This window comes from Salmo trutta, chromosome 35 (assembly GCF_901001165.1).
Source record: "Salmo trutta chromosome 35, fSalTru1.1, whole genome shotgun sequence".
NCBI lineage: Eukaryota > Metazoa > Chordata > Actinopteri > Salmoniformes > Salmonidae > Salmo > Salmo trutta.
Window position 1 is genome coordinate 21,544,905 of NC_042991.1, and position 21,880 is coordinate 21,566,784.

The window sequence follows — 21,880 nt, forward strand, 5'->3', positions numbered from 1 at the left end:
CCTGCGAGGACTACTGGGATTTGGGGAATATGTACTGCTGTGCTGACAGGGAATTCTGATCAGGAAGTCTATAGTATTCCACTGGGGAAAATGGGTTCTGAATTTCAATGATACAGGTGACCTTAAAAAATACTGTGATGGATAAAGGAAGGAAGGAGTATTATTTCCCCATTAGAAAGAAGCGTTTTAAAAGTGTTCAATCTAATCAAATTTGACACAGGGTATTTGTTTGGTCCTTAGGAAGAAAAACAAAGAACGTAGAGTAGGGGTGTTGAAATCATTTTGCCCCAGGGACCGCATTCGGTCTTCAATGAAGTCCGGAGGGCCACACTGAAAATTGGTTATATTTCCTTGCCGTAAAAAATTGCCAAAAATAGTCCTCTATCCATAGTTTTTGCAATTTTTGATGCTCCCTGACTGTCTAGTGATTATTATCGATTTGGACAGTCAAGAAACTATGAATGTAGGTCCATTTTCTGTGCACAGTGATTACTAGCGAGCTGGACAGTCAAGAAACTGTGTGAATATACTTCCATTATCATTTCTACACAGCTTTGATTTGTTTTTAGTCATTTTAAAGTATATTAAGATCGTTTTTTTTATGCATCAACATAGTTACTTTAGGGAGAAGAGTTAGAGTATACTTACTATGTTTGTTTAACTAACTTTAAGTGCAGAGAGTGGGAAGGCCATGGCGGTGAACACAAGCATGACTACAACCTTTATTTCAAACGAAGTAATTGCAGCTCAGGTCTCAAAAGACATGTAAATCACTTTTGCCTTAATGTAATACATACAGTAGATGGTCATCATATTGAGGATAGTGATTGAGTATTGCTTGATGTCCCTTCACTGTGAGACAAATCACACAGGACGTGAGGAGAGAGTGACTGGGAATATGGGTAAGGAAGAGATGGGACTAGAATATCAAGACTCCACAAGCTCAGTCAATAGAACATCACCCTAACGTCTTTAAATCTTCTGGCTTTAACTTATATCAATCCAGTAAGTGTTGTTACTATTTATCACTAGGCATAATCTAGTTTCTCTGTGAACAATTAACATGGTTCATTTACTCCCCAAAACCCCCCAGAGAGCAATATCAGCAAAGAGTCATTGAATCCTAGTTTTATTGTGTTGGCCAGTGGAGGGGAAGGTATAGCTACTACCTTAGTCATGAATAGAAGGTAAAGAAAATTCCGCCCCAATCTCTAGAAACATATAATAATTTTAATGGAAAATTGCAAAGGAAACAGTTACAGTAATGAATTCCGATCATATTGGATATTATCAAGGCGATATCAGTTGAATAAATGAGGTATAAATATGCAGTTAAAAAAAAAAGACAAATAATATGATTCCACCTTCCAGAACACTGTAGCAGTAAACGTTTTTACACATTACATTTAGATTCTACTACTGCAGGATCACTCATTGAGATAATCCTCAATAGTAAGTACAGCAGACAACCCAAAAAATCATGGGTTAGACAGAGCACCATCATGTGGGGCCTAGTGAACATGGCTGCACTAAATCTAACAGTAACCACTGCTACATCCCTATCTCTTATTTGAAGCACAGACACAAGGCATTGGTATTTACTCACTTGCTATACCAGGAGGCTTCACTTCTTTCTCTGAAATCAGAGGCGGGGAAAATCATCAAGCATAAATAATCAATGGAGATCACTAGTAATGTATCAACCGTTTATGAGGAACGGTACCAGCAATAAGAGTTATTTGATACTTTGAGCTGACGTACCTTTAGCCTCCTTCACAGCTTTCTTCTCAGTCTTCTCAGCTTTCTTCTCAGTCTTCTCAGCTTTATCTGTAAGAAGAGAAAAATACATTTGTCTACATGCCATTTCACCCGTTCTTCAAACTCTGCTTATAATCTCAAACGTATTCTCTTCACACTAACAAAAAGTGACATGGCTGTAATTGTAAGCTCTAATCATGTTACGAGTGACTGGTTTCATTTTTCATGTGTTGTGAATTTTTGCCAACAAATGTATATAATAAGTGATGTGAAAGGGAATCATTGGAATGCTTATTCAGTGCTGATCTGTCTAGTAAACAAAGTCATTCTGCCTGGCCTTTGTCTAAAGCTATGCCGTTTGACAGATCCAATTTCCAGCTGTCAACTAGTGTTTTGTGTTGATTAAGCATGAGAAAGATAACTGATGCTGGCATGTAATCAACCAATGACTATCGTAATATACTATTACGCATGACATACTATTCACAAAGAAATGTGCAGCTTTACAGGACACTATAACAGAGGAGAGTATCCAGTCATTAAGAACATTCCCAATGCTGATCCATGGACAAGGAGCATCTTAACAAAACAATGAATAAATAAAAAGACATTTGATGGCTATTTAGCATGACAAATGTATTCAAAACCTTGAAACCACTCACTCGTATCTACTCAAGTTTTAGTCAAATAAATAAATCATTAAGTCCTATATAAATTTGTGTTAAAAAAAGAAAACAGAAACTGACCTACTTATCAATACAAACAAGATTTCTTGCTCAGGGATTGATTGGATACGGACCCTATGGTTTTGGTTTCTGTTTACTTACGTGGTTTAGTGGGCTGGGCTGTCTTCACAGAGGGTGTGGTTTTAGCTTTGGCTACGAGACAAAATAAACCAAAAGTACTTTTACAATAACCTTAGTACCAGGTTGAGGGAGCATTTAGTACTATATACGCTGGGATAAAGCTTTTGAACCACCTACATTATTCAGTAACAATGCATTATTCAACTTTAATTATCTAAACAGCTTTGAATTAGTTTTAATGGAAACAAATCCTTCGCAAAAAGCATTTAACCCATTTAATGACCAACGATAAGTCAATCTGTGTATAAAATCGGTTTATAACACTTCCTGTCTACAAAACTTGAGAAATGAACTATGCATACACTAAACAGTGCTAGTCTTTCCACACATACAGTATGTCAAGGAAGGACTGAAATAACAGAAAAAACTAAATGCTGCACCACAATCAGTTGATTGATCACTCTAGTTGGCCTGGGGTGATTAATAGTTAAATTGAACCATTTGCCTCAGGTTTATTGATTAAAAGTGTTCTCCAGCCACACTTTGGTATAGGCTACATTACAAATGGTCAATACCAGATTTGACTTTTTTTCAGCCTAGTTCGTTACTGGAATCTTGTGCTGTTGGCCCGTGCAGTAAAAGGCTGGAGCCCATCTCAAATACCCATTAGTCAGAGGATGAGGCATAGTCAAACAAGGACTGTAATATCTTAACACTCAATTGGAAAATAAAAGGAGAAGCTGTTTGTAGTTGTGTAAACAGACATACTGCAAAGACACTGCTATGGTAGCTAAGTTTGATAAAAATCTAATCCTTTTTTTATTCAATAGCAGCATCTATTCAATTCATACTAGAGCAATGTATTTGCATATTGTTATATGAACAGAACTCACCATCTGATGTCTTCACATCCTTTACCTTGTCTTCTTCCCATGCAAGAAGGAGGAGAAATGTATATGAGTGGTATGTATTCCTCTTATAGCTGGAAGGTTTACACATCAAACAGTAGAAGCATGAACATCTTAGTAGTCATTCAGGTCAATCTATATTACAAACCCAAATAGATTCCTGTCTCTTTTAAAACTGGATGAAGATTATTTTACACATACGGTTCAATGTTGTACACTGGGCTGCCTGCAGTCCTGTAAGACATGCAGTAGGAATCTGGGTTTTGACCCCAATAAGAATCCAATCTAAGAAAGGCCACAAATTCAAATCTCCTTCATAGCTACACAACATTCTACAATATCACCAACATGTGACCATTTACAAAATACGTTTCAGCACGAAGCTCTACAAAACAATAATTCAAGTTGAATTTGTAAAGGGCCTTTAAAGTGTATCTTTGGTTGGTCTAAATTACCCCACGGTAAAGCTAGGATAAAATCTGAAGTGTATTTTTTTTAGGGTTAAAGTCATACTCTTGAGAATCTCACAAAGCTACAAGATTCTTTCTTTGGAACTAAACAAGGGAGATAAACCGTTAAAATCATTTATTCATACTAATGAAAATAGATGCATTGGTTATGCAAAAGGATACGTAATATCCAGAAAACACCCTATTTCACCCTACTATAGGCCTATCATCAATATAGGCAAAGTTGAGCAAATTAAGTGTCCTTTGAGTAATGTAACTTGATTTTTTTTTAATTTCACCTAATTTTAACATTCTGTAATAAAGAGCCACGTTCAACTTAATAAAAAACACTTTCCCATCACAAGATCTAAAAAAAAATACTATAGTACAGTGCCTTCACAAAGTATTCATACCTCTTGACTTATTCCACATTTTGTTGTGTTACAGCCTGAATTCAAAACTGATAAAAAATAATAAATCAATACATGTTATTGACTTAATCTTTTTTGGTAAGTCTCGGAGATTGTTGCACACCTGGATTGTACAATATTTGCACATTATTCTTCAAGCTCTGTCAAATTTCTAGTCAGCCATAGATTTTCAAGACGATTTAAGTGAAAACTGTAACTAGGCCACTCAGGAACATTCAATGCCGTCTTGGTAAGCAACTCCAGTGTAGATTTGGCCTTCTGTTTTAGGTTAATTTCCTGCTGAAAGGTGCATTTGTCTCCCAGTGTCTGTTGGAAAGCAGACTGAACCAGGTTTTCCTCTAGGATTTTGCCTGTGCTTAGCTCTATTCCGTTTGTTTTTATCCTAAAAAAACCTCTCTAGTCCTTGCCGATGACAAGAATACCCATAACATAATGCAGCCACCACTATGCTTGAAAATATGAAGAGTGATGTGCTGTGTTGGATTTGCCCCAAACATAAAGCTTTGTATTCAGGACATAACATTTATTTCTTTGCCACATTTTTTGCAGTTTTACTTTAGTGCCTTATTGCAAACATAATGCATGTTTTGGAATATATGTATTCTGTACAGGCTTACTTCTTTTCACTCTGTCATTTAGGTTAGTATTGTGGAGTAACTACAAGATTGTTGGTCCATCCTCCTATCACAGCCATTAAACTCTGTAACTGTTTTAAAGTCACCATTGGCCTCATGGTGAAATCCCTTTCCTTACTCTCCGGTAACTGAGTTAGGAAGGACGCCTGTATCTTTGTAGTGACTGGGTGTATTGATACACCATCTATAGTGTAATTAATAACATCACCATGCTCAAAGGGATATTCAATGTCAGCCAAAAAGAGTAGAACCAACTCACCTGATTTTACACTATGATTTGACTAGATGTTGAATGTGTCTTTTGAAAAAATATTTCAAAAAGGAATAGTTTCACCATATTAAAACAAGAGTTCAGTTCACGTAACAGGGTTGACCTTAAAATGAGGGATAGTTACTTTAAATGAATCCCTAATAACATGAAATAAAAATAATCTTCAGAAATGAATTCAAATCTTCCTAGAAATCACAGAAGATGCATGGAGGGACAGGTCAAAATGCTGAATTTTGGCACTTGAACATGTCTTTATTCATATAAAAAAAAATGGATTTATTGAATTTTCCCTGTGGTCTATATTAAATGGAACCTAATATACCAGGCTTTTAAAATTCAATATGTGTTTACAATTTCTCTTAAAATATCAAAGGGCACTCATTTCGTGAAATGACCCATATATTGTTAACCATATTTGTTTTGTTAACACAGATGTGCCAGTGTTTGTGTTTTATTTTAGGGTTCAAGTCCTTGAAGGGAATTACAGCTGAGTGTTGTTTTTCCAAACACATTACCCAGTTAAGTAAAACACCACTTTGCTCTACCATGCAGACACACCACAGGCGATATAGAGAAGGATCCCACTGTAATGGTCTAGATACAGGGAGGAAATGAGGCGTTGGGTTGGGAGGAGCAGAACATATGTTGAGTGTAGACTGAGAAGAACTGCCAGGTTAAAACTTGAACCCTACATATAACTAGTCAGGAGGGTGTTGACAGTCAGGAAGCCCATATGACAGATTCCAGCCTGCACTAACCTGATCGCTCCATGCTCCACAGAATATGAAGACAATGTATCATGTGTTTTAATATGTGTGTGTAACCTTTACTTAACTAGGCAAGCAAATTCTTATTTACAATGACAGCCTACACCGGCCAAACCCGGAAAATGCTGGGCCAATTGTGCACCGCACTATGGGACTCCCATTCACAGCCAGATGTGATGCAGCCTGGATTCAAACCAAGTACTGCAGTGACACTTCTTGCTCTGAGACACAGTGCCTTAGACCACTGCGCCACTTGGGAACAGTACAAATGTAGCATTTTAATTTGAGCCAGTTTGCTAGAGCAGGAAAATAATCTTGCAGCAACAGGAAATGTGAAGTATTAATGGACATTTTGGTAGGGGTTGATACATTTTTATAAGGGAAAATCCAGTTTGAAATTGCAAAGTGGAAATTACAAACATCAGACACATTACAAGTTTAAAATGTCCTGCCCCTGAACATGGCAGTTAACCCACTAGGCTGTCATTGTAAATAAGAATTTGTTCTTAACTGACTTGCCTAGTTAAATAAAGGTAAAATATTAAATAATTAAACCTATCCATGTTATAGGGTTTTCACAAGCTTCTATAGCCACAAAGTCAGATTCCACTGCCACAAAGTCCAAAATGTGTTTTTTGGTCTTTATTTAAGGTTAGGGTTAGGCATAAGGTTAGCAGTGGGGTTAAGGTTGGGGTTACGGATAAGTTTAAAATCATATTTTAAGAAGATCAATTGATGAAATGGACGGGGGTTAGGACTTTGTGGGTATAGAAACTAGTAATGACCATGTTATGGGCTTCTCTGGGGGGTTGCTATAGTAACATGATGGAGGCTTGTGTATGTGATAACGGTTATCACCAACATGGGAATGTGAACAGCACAATCTTATTAACATCCAACAATAGAAGGAAGAAATACTGATGTATAACAGATGTTGCAGCATCGTTCTGAAGGACTGTGCCAATGAAACATGCATACTGTACAGTAATCAAAATAAATAGCTACCATCAGTAAAATAGTGAGATATTATATATTGCGTACTAACAGGAGTCATCCTTCAGGGTTGCATCACCATTAAGTACATCATGGGAGATAACTGTTCAACTGCTGTAGGTCACATGTTTAACACTACTGTTTGAAGTGTTAACCTGTTTGACTCAGCTGGCTGAACATGAATTCATCCACTCAAAACACAGTCAAATCATTCACACCTTTTTTCTCTGCCGCTTTTGGTTTCTCTTTTGCTGATGGAAAATGTTTTGATTCATTTATTATTCAGTAAATTGCATTCAAAAGAAAAATAATGAAAGATGATATACTGTTAATGCTGAGTTTCTGCCCTGCACACTGCTACAACAGATACATTTTACCTGTCTCAGGTTCTTTGGATAGCTTCTCCTCCTTCACTGCAGGAGCTAAAAGTGTTAGAACAGTTAAACAGCATGTTGCCAATTGTCATTGTATCTAACTGAAAATAATCTATATTTAGTTTGATGAACTTTTGCATTGCTGTGTGGTTACCTTTTGTTGTAGGGATGGGTCTTATAGCGACAACTCTTGCCATGGCTTTTACCATTGGCACCACTACATTTGTGTGGTTACCTTTCCTCATAGTGGGGATTCTTGGAGTGGCTTTCTCTTTTAGGGGCTCAGGTTCTGAAACAACTGGTGCAGAGACAAATTAATTTATTACATACTCATAAAGCATACCAATAATTATCGCCTTGATTGAAAAAGTTAATTATGCCAAATTGGGTTTAAGAAGCAGCATACCATTCTTTACAAGCGACCATTCGGCTTTGACAGCACGAAGTTCTGAGATAAACAAGACATGTAAGAAGCGTTTCACTACAACTAATAGTAAGCATCTACTCAAGTTAACATTTGTGAAATACAATATTACCTTTCTTGGAAGTGCTTGTCTTGGTAGTGCTTGTCTTGACTTTTTCTTTGGAGATTGCAGGCTCTAAAACCATAATATATCCACAGTTAGAATATATGTTAATTCATCAACTGGAATAACTTGATCTAAGTTCTTGTTACCTTTCTTCGTAGGAGTTATTTTGACCTTTTCCACAGGCTCTGAAACAATAAATGCAAAATATGCTCATCATTCAAAATACAATATTCATACAGCTCAATGTTGCATTGAGAATCCCATAGCAACTAAATATATTCATTACCTTTCTTGGCAGCTGTTGTTTTAGCTTTATCTTTGGAAACAACAACCTCTGAAACAAGAACACAGGCCAAACACTTAGTCACCCACTGAACAACTCTAAAAGGAAAACATATACAAAATGTCTGGACATAAATCCACTCAAAACACAGTCAAATCATTCGCACCTTTTTTCTCTGACGCTTTTGGTTTCTCTTTTGCTGATGGAAAACGTTTTGATTAATTTATTATTCAGTAAATTGCATGCAAGATAAAAAAAAATGAAAGATGATATACTTGTTTGTATAATATTTCTAATGGCCAGTTTCTGCCCTGCACACCGTTACGACGGATACATGTTACCTGTCTCAGGTTCCTTGGATAGCTTCTCCTCCTTCACTGCAGGAGCTAAAAGTGTTCGAACAGTTAAACAGCATGTTTCCAATTGTCATTGTATCTAACTGAAAATAATCTATATTTAGTTTGATGAACTTTTGCATTGCTGTGTGGTTACCTTTTGTTGTAGGGATGGGTCTTATAGCGACAACTCTTGCCATGGCTTTTACCATTGGCACCACTACATTTGTGTGGTTACCTTTCCTCATAGTGGGGATTCTTGGAGTGGCTTTCTCTTTTAGGGGCTCAGGTTCTGAAACAACTGGTGCAGAGAAATTAATTTATTACGTACTCATAAAGCATACCAATAATTATCGCCTTGATTGAAAAAGTTAATTAAGCCAAGTTGGGTTTAAAAGCAGCATACCATTCTTTACAAGCGACCATTCGGCTTTGACAGCACGAAGTTCTGAGATAAACAAGACATGTAAGAAGCGTTTCACTACAACTAATAGTAAGCATCTACTCAAGTTAATATTTGTGAAATACAATATTACCTTTCTTGGAAGTGCTTGTGGTTGTCTTGGTAGTGCTTGTCTTGACTTTTTCTTTGGAGATTGCAGGCTCTAAAACCATAATATATCCACAGTTAGAATATATGTTAATTCATCGACTGGAATAACTTGATCTAAATTGTTGTTACCTTTCTTCGTAGGAATTATTTTGCCCTTTTCCACAGGCTCTGAAAAAAATGAAAATGCAAAATATGCTCATCATTCAAAATACAATATTCATACAGCTCAATGTTGCATTGTGTCAGGGGCGTCGTAAAGGATAGACCAAGGCGCAGCGGGTAGAGTGCTCATCTTCTTTAATTTTAATGAGATAACACTTTTACAAAAATTAACAAAACCGACAACTGACAGTTCTGTCAGGTACTTACACAAAACAACCACCCACAAAACCCAAAGAAAAACAGGCTGCCTAAGTATGGCTTCCAATCAGAGACAAAGAAAGACACTTGCCTCTGATTGGAAACCACACTCAGCCAAACCTGGAAAAGAAACATAGAAAATGAAAACTAGAAGCAAAATCCCCTAGACCAAAAACCCCAAAACACACAACAAACACCCCCTGCCACACCCTGACCATACTACAATGACAAAAGACCCCTTTACTAGTCAGGTCGTGACACATTGTGAATCCTATAGCAACTAAATATATTTGTTACCTTTCTTGGCAGCTGTTGTTTTCGCTTTATCTTTGGAAACAACAACCTCTGAAACAAAGAACACAGACCAAACACTTAATTTCACCAACTGAACAACCTTGAAAGGAAAACGTATACAGTGCCTTAGGAAAGAATTCTGACCTCTTCACTATTTCCACATTTTATTAATTAAGTTATAGGCTTATTCTAAAAGGCATTAAATGCATTTTTTCCCCTCAATCTACACACAATACCTCACAATGACATATCAAAAATAGGTTTTTAGAATTTGTTGCCAATTTATAAAAATAAATGAATGAAACATCACATTTACATAAGTATTCAGACCCTTTACTCAGTACTTTGTTGAAGCACCTTTGGCAGTGTTTACAGCCTTGATTATTGGGTATGACTCTACAAGCTTGGCACAACTGTAGTTGGGGAGTTTCTCCCATTCTTCTCTGCCAGGTTGGATGGGGAGTGTCGGTGCACAGCTATTTTCAGGTCTCTCCAGAGATGTTCAATCTGGTTCATGTCCGTGCTCTGGCGGGGACACTCATGGACATTCAGAGACTTGTCATGAAGCCACTCCTGTGTTGTCTTGGCTGTTTGCATAGGGACGTTGTAATGTTGGAAGGTGAACCTTCATCCCAGTTGGAGGTCCTGAGCGCTCTGGAGCAGGGTTTCATCATGGATCTCTCTGTACTTTGCTCTGTTCATCTTTCCCTCGATCAGGACTAGTTTCCCAGTCCCTGCCGCTGATCAACATCCCCACAGCATCATGCTGCCACCACCATGCTTCACCGTAGGGATTGTGCCAGGTTTCCTCCAGACGTGACGCTTGGCATTCAGGTCAAAGAGTTCAATCTTGCTTTCATCAGACCAGAATATCTTCTTTCTCATGGTCTGAGAGGCTTTAGGCGCCTTCTGGCAAACTACAAGCCGCTGTCATGTGCCTTTTACTGAAGAGTGGCTTCAGTTTGGCCACTCTACCATAAAGGTAGGGTTGGTGGAGTGCTCCCGATATGGTTGTCCTTCTGGAAGGTTCTCCCATCGCCACAGTAACTCTAGAACTCTATCAGAGTGACCATCGGGTTCTTGTTCACCTCTGACCAAGACCCATCTCCCCCGATTGCTCACTTTGGCCAGGCGACCAGCTCTAGGAAGAGTCTTGGTGGTTTCATACTTCTTCCATTTAAGAATGATGGAGGCCGCTGTGTTCTTGGGGACGTTCAATGCTGCAGAAATGTTTTTGTACACTTCCCCAGATCGGGGCCTCAACACAATCCTCTCGGAGCTCTTCGACCTCATGGCTTGTTTTTTGCTCTGACATGCACTGTCAACTGTGGGACCTTATATAGACAGGTGTGTGCCTTTTCAAATCATGTCCAATCAATTGAATTTACCAAAGGTGGACTCCAATGAAGTTGTAGAAACATCTGAAGGATGATCAATGGAAACTTGATGCACCTGAGCTCAACTTCGAGTCTCATAGCAAAGATTCTGAATACTTCTGTAAATAAGGTATTTCTGTTTTTAAATTTTTATAAATTTGCTACAATTTCTAACAACCTGTTTTAGCTTTGCCATTATGGGGTATTGTGTGTAGATTGCTGTGGATTTTTATTTATTTAATACATTTTTGAATAAGGCTGTAACGTAAGAAAATGTGAAAAAAAGTCAAGGAGTCTTAAAAACTTTCCAAAGGCAGTGTATAAAATGAACGGTGCCTAGGCGTAAGTTGTGCGTCATTACTTCACAGGAGACCCATTTGAATGTAAACTTAAAAAATATATCTAAATGTGTTTTTTGACAGAAATGCCTTCTGGAACGTGTGGACTTTCATGTGCCTTAATAACAAACTTGTATGCCATCTGTAAATACAAATACAATTGTTAATTAAGAGCCTAGTTGGTTAAGCCATGAAAAAAGATAGGAACCTTTCCATTAGGCATGTTTGGCTGAGATAATGGGTGGGCTGGACATGCCGAGAGATGAGTTCGGATTGGCCTGCCATGTAGCACGCTCCTGTCTATAACAGAAGCTGGTCAGTATGTGTAGGTAATCCTTTATACCGCTGCTTTTTTCAAAAGATATCACAAAGTGGAATTGAAAAGGTGTTGCTCTCCACTTTTTGGAGGACCGAGTTTTGAAATCAGTGGAATGCCCGGTGGAATTGGTAAGGTAAGGATATGGAGAAATTTCTGCCGTTTGATTGCAAATATGGAAAGGGAGTTGAAAAGAGAACACAGAAGACTGTTGCATAAAACACCTGTCTCCAGATTACATATTTAAACTAAGGGTAACCATGGCATCCATGACAGAGAGGGAGAAACGTCCATCCATGTATACGGGTAAGGTAGTCTAGCTAGCTACATTTTCAGATATTGCACATTTCTAATTTTGTCAGAAAGTCATTTTAATTTCAAGTTAAAGTGTACTACTAGCTAGAACATGCTAGTTGGCTGGCGATCTAATGTTACGTGTAATATTATTACATCATGCAATAAAGTACCTTTCCTGATTGTGGTAGGTTTGGTCTTTTCTTTGGAGACAACAGCTTCTGGAATGACAACATCATGCTCAATATTTTCCAATAAAAGTCAAGCATGCAGTTATGTTATTAATAATGCACTACAAAACCACAAGCTTTTAACTACAACTAATTGTAAGCATCTACTCATGTTAACATTTGTGAAATACACTATTACCTTTCTTGGAAGTGCTTGTGGTTGTCTTGGTAGTGCTTGTCTTGACTTTTTCTTTGGAGATTGCAGGCTCTAAAACCATAATATATCCACAGTTAGAATATATGTTAATTCATCAACTGGAATAACTTGATCTAAGTTGTTGTTACCTTTCTTTGTAGGAGTTATTTTGTCCTTTTCCACGGGCTCTGAAACATGAAAATGCAAAATATGCTCATCATTCAAAATACACTATTCATGCGGCTCAATGTTGCATTGAGAATCCGATAGCAACTAAATATATTCGTTACCTTTCTTGGCAGCTGCGGTTTTTGATTTTTCTTTGGAAACAACAACCTCTGAAACAAAGAACACAGACCAAACACTTAGTCACCCACTGAACAACTCTAAAAGGAAAACATATACAAAATGTCTGGACATAAATCCACTCAAAACACAGTCAAATCATTCGCACCTTTTTTCTCTGACGCTTTTGGTTTCTCTTTTGCTGATGGAAAACGTTTTATTAATTTATTATTCAGTAAATTGTATGCAAGATTTGAAAAAATTAAAGACGATATACTTGTTTCTATAATATTTCTAATGGCCAGTTTCTGCCCTGCACACCGTTACGACAGATACGTTACCTGTCTCAGGTTCCTTGGATAGCTTCTCCTCCTTCACTGCAGGAGCTAAAAGTGTTAGAACAGTTAAACAGCATGTTGCCAATTGTCATTGTATCTAACTGAAAATAATCTATATTTAGTTTGATGAACTTTTGCATTGCTGTGTGGTTACCTTTTGTTGTAGGGATGGGTCTTGAAGTGACAACTCTTACCATGGCTTTTACCATTGGCACCACTACATTTGTGTGGTTACCTTTCCTCATAGTGGGGATTCTTGGAGTGGCTTTCTCTTTTAGGGGCTCAGGTTCTGAAACAACTGGTGCAGAGACAAATTAATTTATTACATTACATACTCATAAAGCATACCAATAATTATCGCCTTGATTGAAAAAGTTAATTATGCCAAATTGGGTTTAAGAAGCGCTGTTGTGTTCTTTACAAGTCACCATTCGGCTTTGGCGTTTGCAGCAGAGGGTTCTGAGAGAAACAAGAAATGCAAGAAGCGTTTAACTACAACTAATAGTAAGCATCTACTCAAGTTAATATTTGTGAAATACAGTATTACCTTTCTTGGAAGTGCTTGTTGTTGTCTTGGTAGTGCTTGTCTTGACTTTTTCTTTGGAGATTGCAGGCTCTAAAACCATAATATATCCACAGTTAGAATATATGTTAATTCATCGACTGGAATAACTTGATCTAAATTGTTGTTACCTTTCTTCGCAGGAATTATTTTGTCCTTTTCCACAGGCTCTGAAACATGAAAATGCAAAATATGCTCATCATTCAAAATACAATATTCATGCAGCTCAATGTTGCATTGTGAATCCGATAGCAACTAAATATATTCGTTACCTTTCTTGGCAGCTGTTGTTTTAGCTTTATCTTTGGAAACAACAACCTCTGAAACAAAGAACACAGACCAAACACTTAATTTCACCAACTGAACATCCTTGAAAGGAAAACGTATACAGTACCTTAGGAAAGAATTCAGACCTCTTCACCATTTCCACATTTTTTTACGTTACAGCCTTATCCTAAAATTGATTAAATAGTTTTCTCATCAATCTAAACACAATGCCCCATAATGACAAATCAAAAACAGTTTTTTTGAAGTTGTTGCCAATTCATGAAAAAAAAGATATATCCCATTTACATAAGTATTCAGACCCTTTATTCAGTACTTTGTTGAAGCACCTTTGGCAGTGTTTACAGCCTTGATTATTGGGTATGACTCTACAAGCTTGACACACCTGTAGTTGGGGAGTTTCTCCCATTCTTCTCTGCCAGGTTGGATGGGGAGTGTCGGTGCACAGCTATTTTCAAGTCTGTCCAGTGATGTTCAATCAGGGTCATCTAGGTGCGGTGGGAGGCCAAAAGAGTGGGTGCATAATTTCCATATCGCTCTTCGGTCTGGATCTTGAATATTTACGTTTCCGATAAGATAAGTGTATTTGAATCGATTGTTAATTTGGTTGGTAAACCTATGGCCGTTGATCAAGAACGAAAATAGGCATTATGATTTGTTATCAGCCGTAGTAGCTAGGTATCTGTACACATTTGCAGCTGCACCTGCACATAGTCACGAATACAGTCTATTCAAGGAGATCAGTGTAATGTTAGCTAGTTAGCTACATAGTTGTCTTTGCATCAAGGATAAAGGTGTAGCTAAAGGTGTAGGTGTAGCTTTGAGAAACTAATTTTGAGAAACTAACAAGGTTAGCTAGCCAGCTAGTCAGCTGTATTCGTTCGTTCGCGCCGTTTTCCAAACGGCGTCAACATCACATCCCAACACCACAGCCACTGCTAGCTAGCCAACTTTACCAACTAGCGGTACTGTAGAAACTAAATATATTACAACGGAACGATTTGATTAGTGTAACGTTAGCTAGCTACATAGTTGTCTTTGTATCAAAGATAAAGGTAAATGCAGCCACTGCTAGCTAGCCAACTCTACCAGCTACCAGCACTGTATCATTTTTAGTCAATAAGATTTTTGCAACGTAAGCTTTCGAGTTGTGTAGTCCACTTGTGTAGCTAGCAGGACTGACTTTGTGTTAGCTAGCCAACGTTTAATTACTTCTGCGTTGTGAAAGGAACTAGACACGGACACGAATGATCCATTGGTAGTTTGTTGTAACCAAGTATTGGTGCTAACCGTGTGTTATTGGATGCTAGCATGCTAGTTAGCTACGGCATCATAAGACACGGTGCACTGGGTGGGTTTCACGGAAGAATACTGTACCAAGTTATCTAGCTGAATAAACTAAGTTTGAGCCTATTCCTGGAAACATTGGACCACTGTAGTTTACATCTAATTTCTAAGTTGAAGTTGGAATAGTTATATTTGAGTGTTTCAGCGAATGGTTAGTGAGGGAGCCCTGCTCTCTCGCTTCCCCAGTTGTTTAGTTAATTTTCTTTCCAATCTCCTTTGCATTAGCGTAGCCTCTCCTGTAGCCTGTCAACTATGTGTCTGTCTATCCCTGTTCTCTCCTCTCTGCACAGGCCACACAAATGCTTCAGACCACATGGCCGCTGCCACTCTAACCTGGTGGTCCCAGCGCGCACGACCCACGAGGAGTTCCAGGTCTCTTGCAGCTTCTGGAACTGCCGGTCTGCGGCCAACAAGGCAGAGTTCATCTCAGCCTATGCTACCCTCCAGTCCCTCAACTTCTTGGCGCTGACGGAAACATGGATTACCACAGAAAACACTGCTCCTCCTACTGCTCTCTTCTCGTCTGACCACGTGTTCTCGCATACCCCGAGAGCATCTGGTCAGCGGGGTGGCGGGACTGGAATCCTCATCTCTCCCAAGTGGACATTCTCTATTTCTCCCCTGACCCATCTGTCTATCTCCCCCTTTGAATTCCATGCTGACACAATCACTAGCCCATTCAAAATTAACATCCTTATAATTTAACGCCCTCCAGGTTCTCTTGGAGAGTTCATCAATGAGCTTGACGCCTTGATAAGTTCCTTTCCTGAGGATGGCTCACCCCTCATAATTCTGGGTGACTTTAACTTCCCTACGTCTACCTTTGACTCATTTCTCTCTACCTCCTTCTTTCCACTCCTCTCCTCTTTTGGCCTCACCCTCGCACCGTCCCCCCTACTCACAATGCAGGCAATACGCTTGACCTACTCTTTACTAGATGCTGTTCTTCTACCAATCTCACTGCAACTACCTTCCAAGTCTCCGACCACTACCTTGTATCCTTTTCCCTCTCGCTCTCCTCCAACACTACTCACTCTGCCCCTACTCAGATGGTATTGCGCCGTCGCAACCTTCACTCTCTCTCTCCTGCTACTCTCTCTTCCATCCTATCATCTCTTCCCTCTGCTCAATCCTTCTCCAACCAATCTCCTGATTCTGCCTCCTCAACCCTCCTCTCCTCCCTTTCTGCATCCTTTGACTCTCTATGTCCCCTATCCTCCCGGCCGGCTCGGTCCTCCCCTCCTGCTCCGTGGCTTGACGACTCCTTGTGAGCTCACAGAACAGGGCTCCGGGCAGCCGAGCGGAAATGGAGGAAAACTAGCCTCCCTGCGGACCTGGCATCTTTTCACTCCCTCCTCTCCACATTTTCTTCCTCTGTTTCTGCTGCTAAAGCCACTTTCTACCACTCTAAATTCCAAGCATCTGCCTATAACCCTAGGAAGCTCTTTGCCACCTTCTCCTCCCTCCTGAATCCTCCTCCCCCTCCCCCCCTCCTCCCTCTCTGCGGACGACTTTGTCAACCATTTTGAAAAGAAGGTTGACGACATCCGATCCTTGTTTGTTAAGTCAAACGACACCTCTGGTCCTGCTAACATTGCCCTACCCTATGCTTTGACCTCTTTCTCCCCTCTCTCTCCAGATGAAATCTTGCGACTTTTGACGGCCGGCCGCCCAACAACCTGCCCGCTTGACCCTATCCCCTCCTCTCTTCTCCAGACCATTTCCGGAGACCTTCTCCCTTACCTCACCCCGCTCATCAACTCATCCTTGACCGCTGGCTACGTCCCTTCCGTCTTCAAGAGTGCGAGAGTTGCACCCCTTCTCAAAACCTACACTCGATCCCTCTGATGTCAACAACTACAGATCAGTAGCCCTTCTTTCTTTCTTTCCTCTCCAAAACTCTTGAGCGTGCCGTCCTTGGCCAGCTCTCTTGCTATCTCTCAGAATGACCTTCTTGATCCAAATCAGTCAGGTTTCAAGACTGGTCATTCAACTGAGACTGCTCTTCTGTGTCACGGAGGCTCTCCGCACTGCTAAAGCTAACTCTCTCTCCTCTGCTCTCATCCTTCTAGACCTATCTGTTGCCTTTGATACTGTGAACCATCAGATCCTCCTCTCCGAGTTGGGCATCTCCGGCGCGGCTCACTCTTGGATTGCGTCCTACCTGACAGGTCGCTCCTACCAGGTGGCATGGCGAGAATCCGCCTCCGCATCACGTGCTCTCACCCCTGGTGTCCCCCAAGGCTCAGTTCTAGGCCCTCTCCTATTCTCGCTATACACCAAGTCACTTGGCTCTGTCATATCCTCACATGGTCTCTCCTATCATTGCTACGCAGACGACACACAGTTCATCTTCTCCTTTCCCCCCCTTCTGATAACCAGGTGGCGAATCGCATCTCTGCATGTCTGGCAGACATATCAGTGTGGATGACGGATCACCACCTCAAGCTGAACCTCGGCTGCTCTTCCTCCCGGGGAAGGACTGCCCGTTCCATGATCTCGCCATCATGGTTGAACACTCCATTGTGTCCTCCTCCCAGAGTGCTAAGAACCTTGGCGTGACCCTGGACAACACCCTGTCATTCTCCGCTAACATCAAGGCGGTGACCCGATCCTGTAGGTTCATGCTCTACAACATTCGCAGAGTACGACCCTGCCTCACACAGGAAGCGGCGCAGGTCCTAATCCAGGCACTTGTCATCTCCCGTCTGGATTACTGCAACTCGCTGTTGGCAGGGCTCCCTGCCTGTGCCATCAAAGCCCTACAACTCATCCAGAACGCCGCAGCCCGTCTGGTGTTCAACCTTCCCAAGTTCTCTCACGTCACCCCGCTCCTCCACACACTCCACTGGCTTCCAGTTGAAGCTCGCATCTGCTACAAGACCATGGTGCTTGCCTACGGAGCTGTGAAGGGAACGGCACCTTCGAACCTTCAGGCTCTGATCAGTCCCTACACCCAAAAAAGGGCACTGCGTTCATCCACCTCTTGCCTGCTCGCCTCCCTACCTCTGCGGAAGCACAGTTCCCGCTCAGCCCAGTCAAAACTGTTCGCTGCTCTGGCACACCAATGGTGGAACAAGCTCCCTCACGACGCCGGGTCAATCACCACTTTCCGGAGACACCTGAAACCCCACCTCTTTAAGGAATACCTGGGATAGGATTAAGTAATCCTTCTAACCCCCCCCCCAAAAAAAGATATAGATGTACTATTGTAAAGTGGTTGTTCCACTGGATATCATAAGGTGAATGCACCAATTTGTAAGTCGCTCTGGATAAGAGCATCTGCTAAATGACGTAAATGTAAATGTTCATGTCCGTGCTCTGGCGGGGCCACTCATGGACATTCAGAGACTTGTCATGGAGCCAATCCTGTGTTGTCTTGGCTGTTTGCTTAGGGACGTTGTAATGTTGGAAGTTGAACCTTCACCCCGTTAGGCATGTTTGGCTGAGATAATGGGTGGGCTGGACATGCCGAGAGATGAGTTCGGATCGGTCTGCCATGTAACACGCTCCTGTCTATAACAGAAGCTGGTCAGTATGTGTAGGTAATCCTTTCTACTGCTGTTTTTTTCAAAAGATATCACAAAGTGGAATTGAAAAGGTGTTGCTCTCCACTTTCTGGAGGACCGAGGTTTGAAATCAGTGGAACGCCCGGTGGAATTATTAAGGTAAGATATGGAGAAATTTCTGCCGTTTGATTGCAAATATGGAAAGGGAGTTGAAAAGAGAACACAGAAGACTGTTGCATAAAACACCTGTCTCCGCATTACATGTTCAAACTAAGGGCAACCATGGCATCCATGACAGAGAGGGAGAAACGTCCATCCATGTATACGGGTAAGGTAGTCTAGCTAGCTACATTTTCAGATATTGCACATTTCTAATTTTGTCAGAAAGTCATTTTAATTTCAAGTTAAAGTGTACTACTAGCTAGAACATGCTAGTTGGCTGGCGATCTAATGTTACGTGTAATATTATTACATCATGCAATAAAGTACCTTTCCTGATTGTGGTAGGTTTGGTCTTTTCTTTGGAGACAACAGCTTCTGGAATGACAACATCATGCTCAATATTTTCCAATAAAAGTCAAGCATGCAGTTATGTTATTAATAATGCACTACAAAACCACAAGCTTTTAACTACAACTAATAGTAAGCATCTACTCATGTTAACATTTGTGAAATACACTATTACCTTTCTTGGAAGTGCTTGTGGTTGTCTTGGTAGTGCTTGTCTTGACTTTTTCTTTGGAGATTGCAGGCTCTAAAACCATAATATATCCACAGTTAGAATATATGTTAATTCATCAACTGGAATAACTTGATCTAAGTTCTTGTTACCTTTCTTTGTAGGAGTTATTTTGTCCTTTTCCACAGGCTCTGAAACAATGAAAATGCAAAATATGCTCATCATTCAAAATACACTATTCATGCAGCTCAATGTTGCATTGAGAATCCGATAGCAACTAAATATTTTCGTTACCTTTCTTGGCAGCTGCGGTTTTTGATTTTTCTTTGGAAACAACAACCTCTGAAACAAGAATACAGACCAAACACTTAGTCACCCACTGAACAACTCTAAAAGGAAAACATATACAAAATGTCTGGACATAAATCCACTCAAAACACAGTCAAATCATTCGCACCTTTTTTCTCTGACGCTTTTGGTTTCTCTTTTGCTGATGGAAAACGTTTTGATTAATTTACTATTCAGTAAATTGCATGCAAGATTTGAAAAATAATGAAAGATGATATACTTGTTTGTATAATACTGTTAATGGCCAGTTTCTGCCCTGCACACCGTTACGACGGATACATGTTACCTGTCTCAGGTTCCTTGGATAGCTTCTCCTCCTTCACTGCAGGAGCTAAAAGTGTTCGAACAGTTAAACAGCATGTTTCCAATATTCATTGTATCTAACTGAAAATAATCTATATTTAGTTTGATGAACTTTTGCATTGCTGTGTGGTTACCTTTTGTTGTAGGGATGGGTCTTGAAGTGACAACTCTTACCATGGCTTTTACCATTGGCACCACTACATTTGTGTGGTTACCTTTCCTCATAGTGGGGATTCTTGGAGTGGCTTTCTCTTTTAGGGGCTCAGGTTCTGAAACAACTGGTGCAGAGACAAATTAATTTATTACATTAAATACTCATAAAGCATACCAATAATTATCGCCTTGATTGAAAAAGTTAATTATGCCAAATTGGGATTAAGAAGCGCTGTTGTGTTCTTTACAAGTGACCATTCGGCTTTGGCGTTTGCAGCAGAGGGTTCTGAGAGAAAAAAGAAATGTGAGAAGCGTTTAACTACAACTAATAGTAAGCATCTACTCAAGTTAACATTTGTGAAATACAGTATTACCTTTCTTGGAAGTGCTTGTGGTTGTCTTGGTAGTGCTTGTCTTGACTTTTCCTTTGGCGATTGCAGGCTCTAAAATCATAATATATCCACAGTTAGAATATATGTTAATTCATCGACTGGAATAACTTGATCTAAGTTCTTGTTACCTTTCTTCGTAGAAGTTATTTTCTCCTTTTCCACAGGCTCTGAAACATGAAAATACTAAATATGTGTCACGGTTGTCGTCGGTGAAGGAGGACCAATACGCAGCAGGTACGTGTATGCTCATCTTGATTTTTAATTACTCTCAAAAATGAACATACAAAAATAACAAAGAAACGAATGAACAACTACAAACAGTCTGGCCAAGCAAAGCTCAACACAGAACAATCACCCACAAATACCAAACACAATCACACCCTACTATATGGGACTCTCAATCAAAGGCAGATAGACAACACCTGCCTTCAACTGAGAGTCCCAACCCCAATTAACCAAACATAGACATACACTTACTAGACTCCACATAGAAATACTTAAACATAAACCAAAATCCAGAATTACTAAATCAACCACCCTTTTAACAAAAACACACCACCCTGAACCACATAAAACAAATACCCTCTGCCACGCCCTGACCAAACTACAAAAACAATTAACCTTATACTGGCCAGGACGTGACAATATGCTCATCATTCAAAATACAATATTCATGCAGCTCAATGTTGCAATGAGAATTCTATAGCAACTAAATATACTCGTTACCTTTCTTGGCAGCTGTTGTTTTAGCTTTATCTTTGGAAACAACAACCTCTGAAACAAAGAACACAGACCAAACACTTAATTTCACCAACTGAACATCCTTGAAAGGAAAACGTATACAGTACCTTAGGAAAGAATTCAGACCTCTTCACCATTTCCACATTTTTTTACGTTACAGCCTTATCCTAAAATTGATTAAATAGTTTTTTCCTCATCAATCTACACACAATGCCCCATAATGACAAATCAAAGACAGTTTTTTTGAAATTGTTGCCAATTTTTGAAAAAGATATATCCCATTTACATAAGTATTCAGACCCTTTACTCAGTACTTTGTTGACGCACCTTTGGCAGTGTTTACAGCCTCAATTCTTCTTGGGTATGACTCTACAAGCTTGGCACACCTGTAGTTGGGGGGTTTCTCCCATTCTTTTCTGCAGATCCTCTCAAGCTCTGCCAGGTTGGATGGGGAGTGTCGCTGTACAGCTATTTTCAGGTCTCTCCAGAGATGTTTGATCG

General features: G+C 39.9%; 1 protein-coding gene across 10 annotated transcripts in view; it reads right to left on the reverse strand.

The window, feature by feature from the left end:
• LOC115174858 (titin) overlaps nt 1-21,880 on the reverse strand; it is a 78,580-nt gene that overhangs the window by 4,122 nt on the left and 52,578 nt on the right. For 4 of the 10 annotated variants that reach the window (XM_029733801.1, XM_029733807.1, XM_029733806.1 and 1 more), the window contains 37 exons: nt 21,365-21,412; nt 20,767-20,805; nt 20,621-20,689; nt 20,228-20,371; nt 20,077-20,121; nt 19,900-19,932; nt 19,737-19,784; nt 19,595-19,633; nt 19,449-19,517; nt 19,253-19,300; nt 13,895-13,942; nt 13,754-13,792; nt 13,608-13,676; nt 13,215-13,358; nt 13,064-13,108; nt 12,892-12,924; nt 12,728-12,775; nt 12,587-12,625; nt 12,441-12,509; nt 12,245-12,292; nt 9,751-9,798; nt 9,223-9,261; nt 9,077-9,145; nt 8,947-8,988; nt 8,698-8,838; nt 8,547-8,591; nt 8,372-8,404; nt 8,209-8,256; nt 8,069-8,107; nt 7,929-7,991; nt 7,547-7,690; nt 7,396-7,440; nt 7,237-7,269; nt 3,458-3,490; nt 2,586-2,636; nt 1,762-1,827; nt 1,607-1,636 (listed from right to left, as the gene is read on the reverse strand). In XM_029733801.1, the coding sequence (XP_029589661.1) occupies nt 1,607-1,636; nt 1,762-1,827; nt 2,586-2,636; nt 3,458-3,490; nt 7,237-7,269; nt 7,396-7,440; nt 7,547-7,690; nt 7,929-7,991; nt 8,069-8,107; nt 8,209-8,256; nt 8,372-8,404; nt 8,547-8,591; nt 8,698-8,838; nt 8,947-8,988; nt 9,077-9,145; nt 9,223-9,261; nt 9,751-9,798; nt 12,245-12,292; nt 12,441-12,509; nt 12,587-12,625; nt 12,728-12,775; nt 12,892-12,924; nt 13,064-13,108; nt 13,215-13,358; nt 13,608-13,676; nt 13,754-13,792; nt 13,895-13,942; nt 19,253-19,300; nt 19,449-19,517; nt 19,595-19,633; nt 19,737-19,784; nt 19,900-19,932; nt 20,077-20,121; nt 20,228-20,371; nt 20,621-20,689; nt 20,767-20,805; nt 21,365-21,412 (2,133 nt within the window). Of the gene's footprint in view, nt 1-1,606; nt 1,637-1,761; nt 1,828-2,585; nt 2,637-3,457; nt 3,491-7,236; nt 7,270-7,395; nt 7,441-7,546; nt 7,691-7,928; nt 7,992-8,068; nt 8,108-8,208; nt 8,259-8,371; nt 8,405-8,546; nt 8,592-8,697; nt 8,842-8,946; nt 8,989-9,076; nt 9,146-9,222; nt 9,262-9,750; nt 9,799-12,244; nt 12,293-12,440; nt 12,510-12,586; nt 12,626-12,727; nt 12,776-12,891; nt 12,925-13,063; nt 13,109-13,214; nt 13,359-13,607; nt 13,677-13,753; nt 13,793-13,894; nt 13,943-19,252; nt 19,301-19,448; nt 19,518-19,594; nt 19,634-19,736; nt 19,785-19,899; nt 19,933-20,076; nt 20,122-20,227; nt 20,372-20,620; nt 20,690-20,766; nt 20,806-21,364; nt 21,413-21,880 lie in introns of those variants that run through there. The other 6 variants (XM_029733803.1, XM_029733804.1, XM_029733809.1 and 3 more) reach the window with 6 other exon arrangements.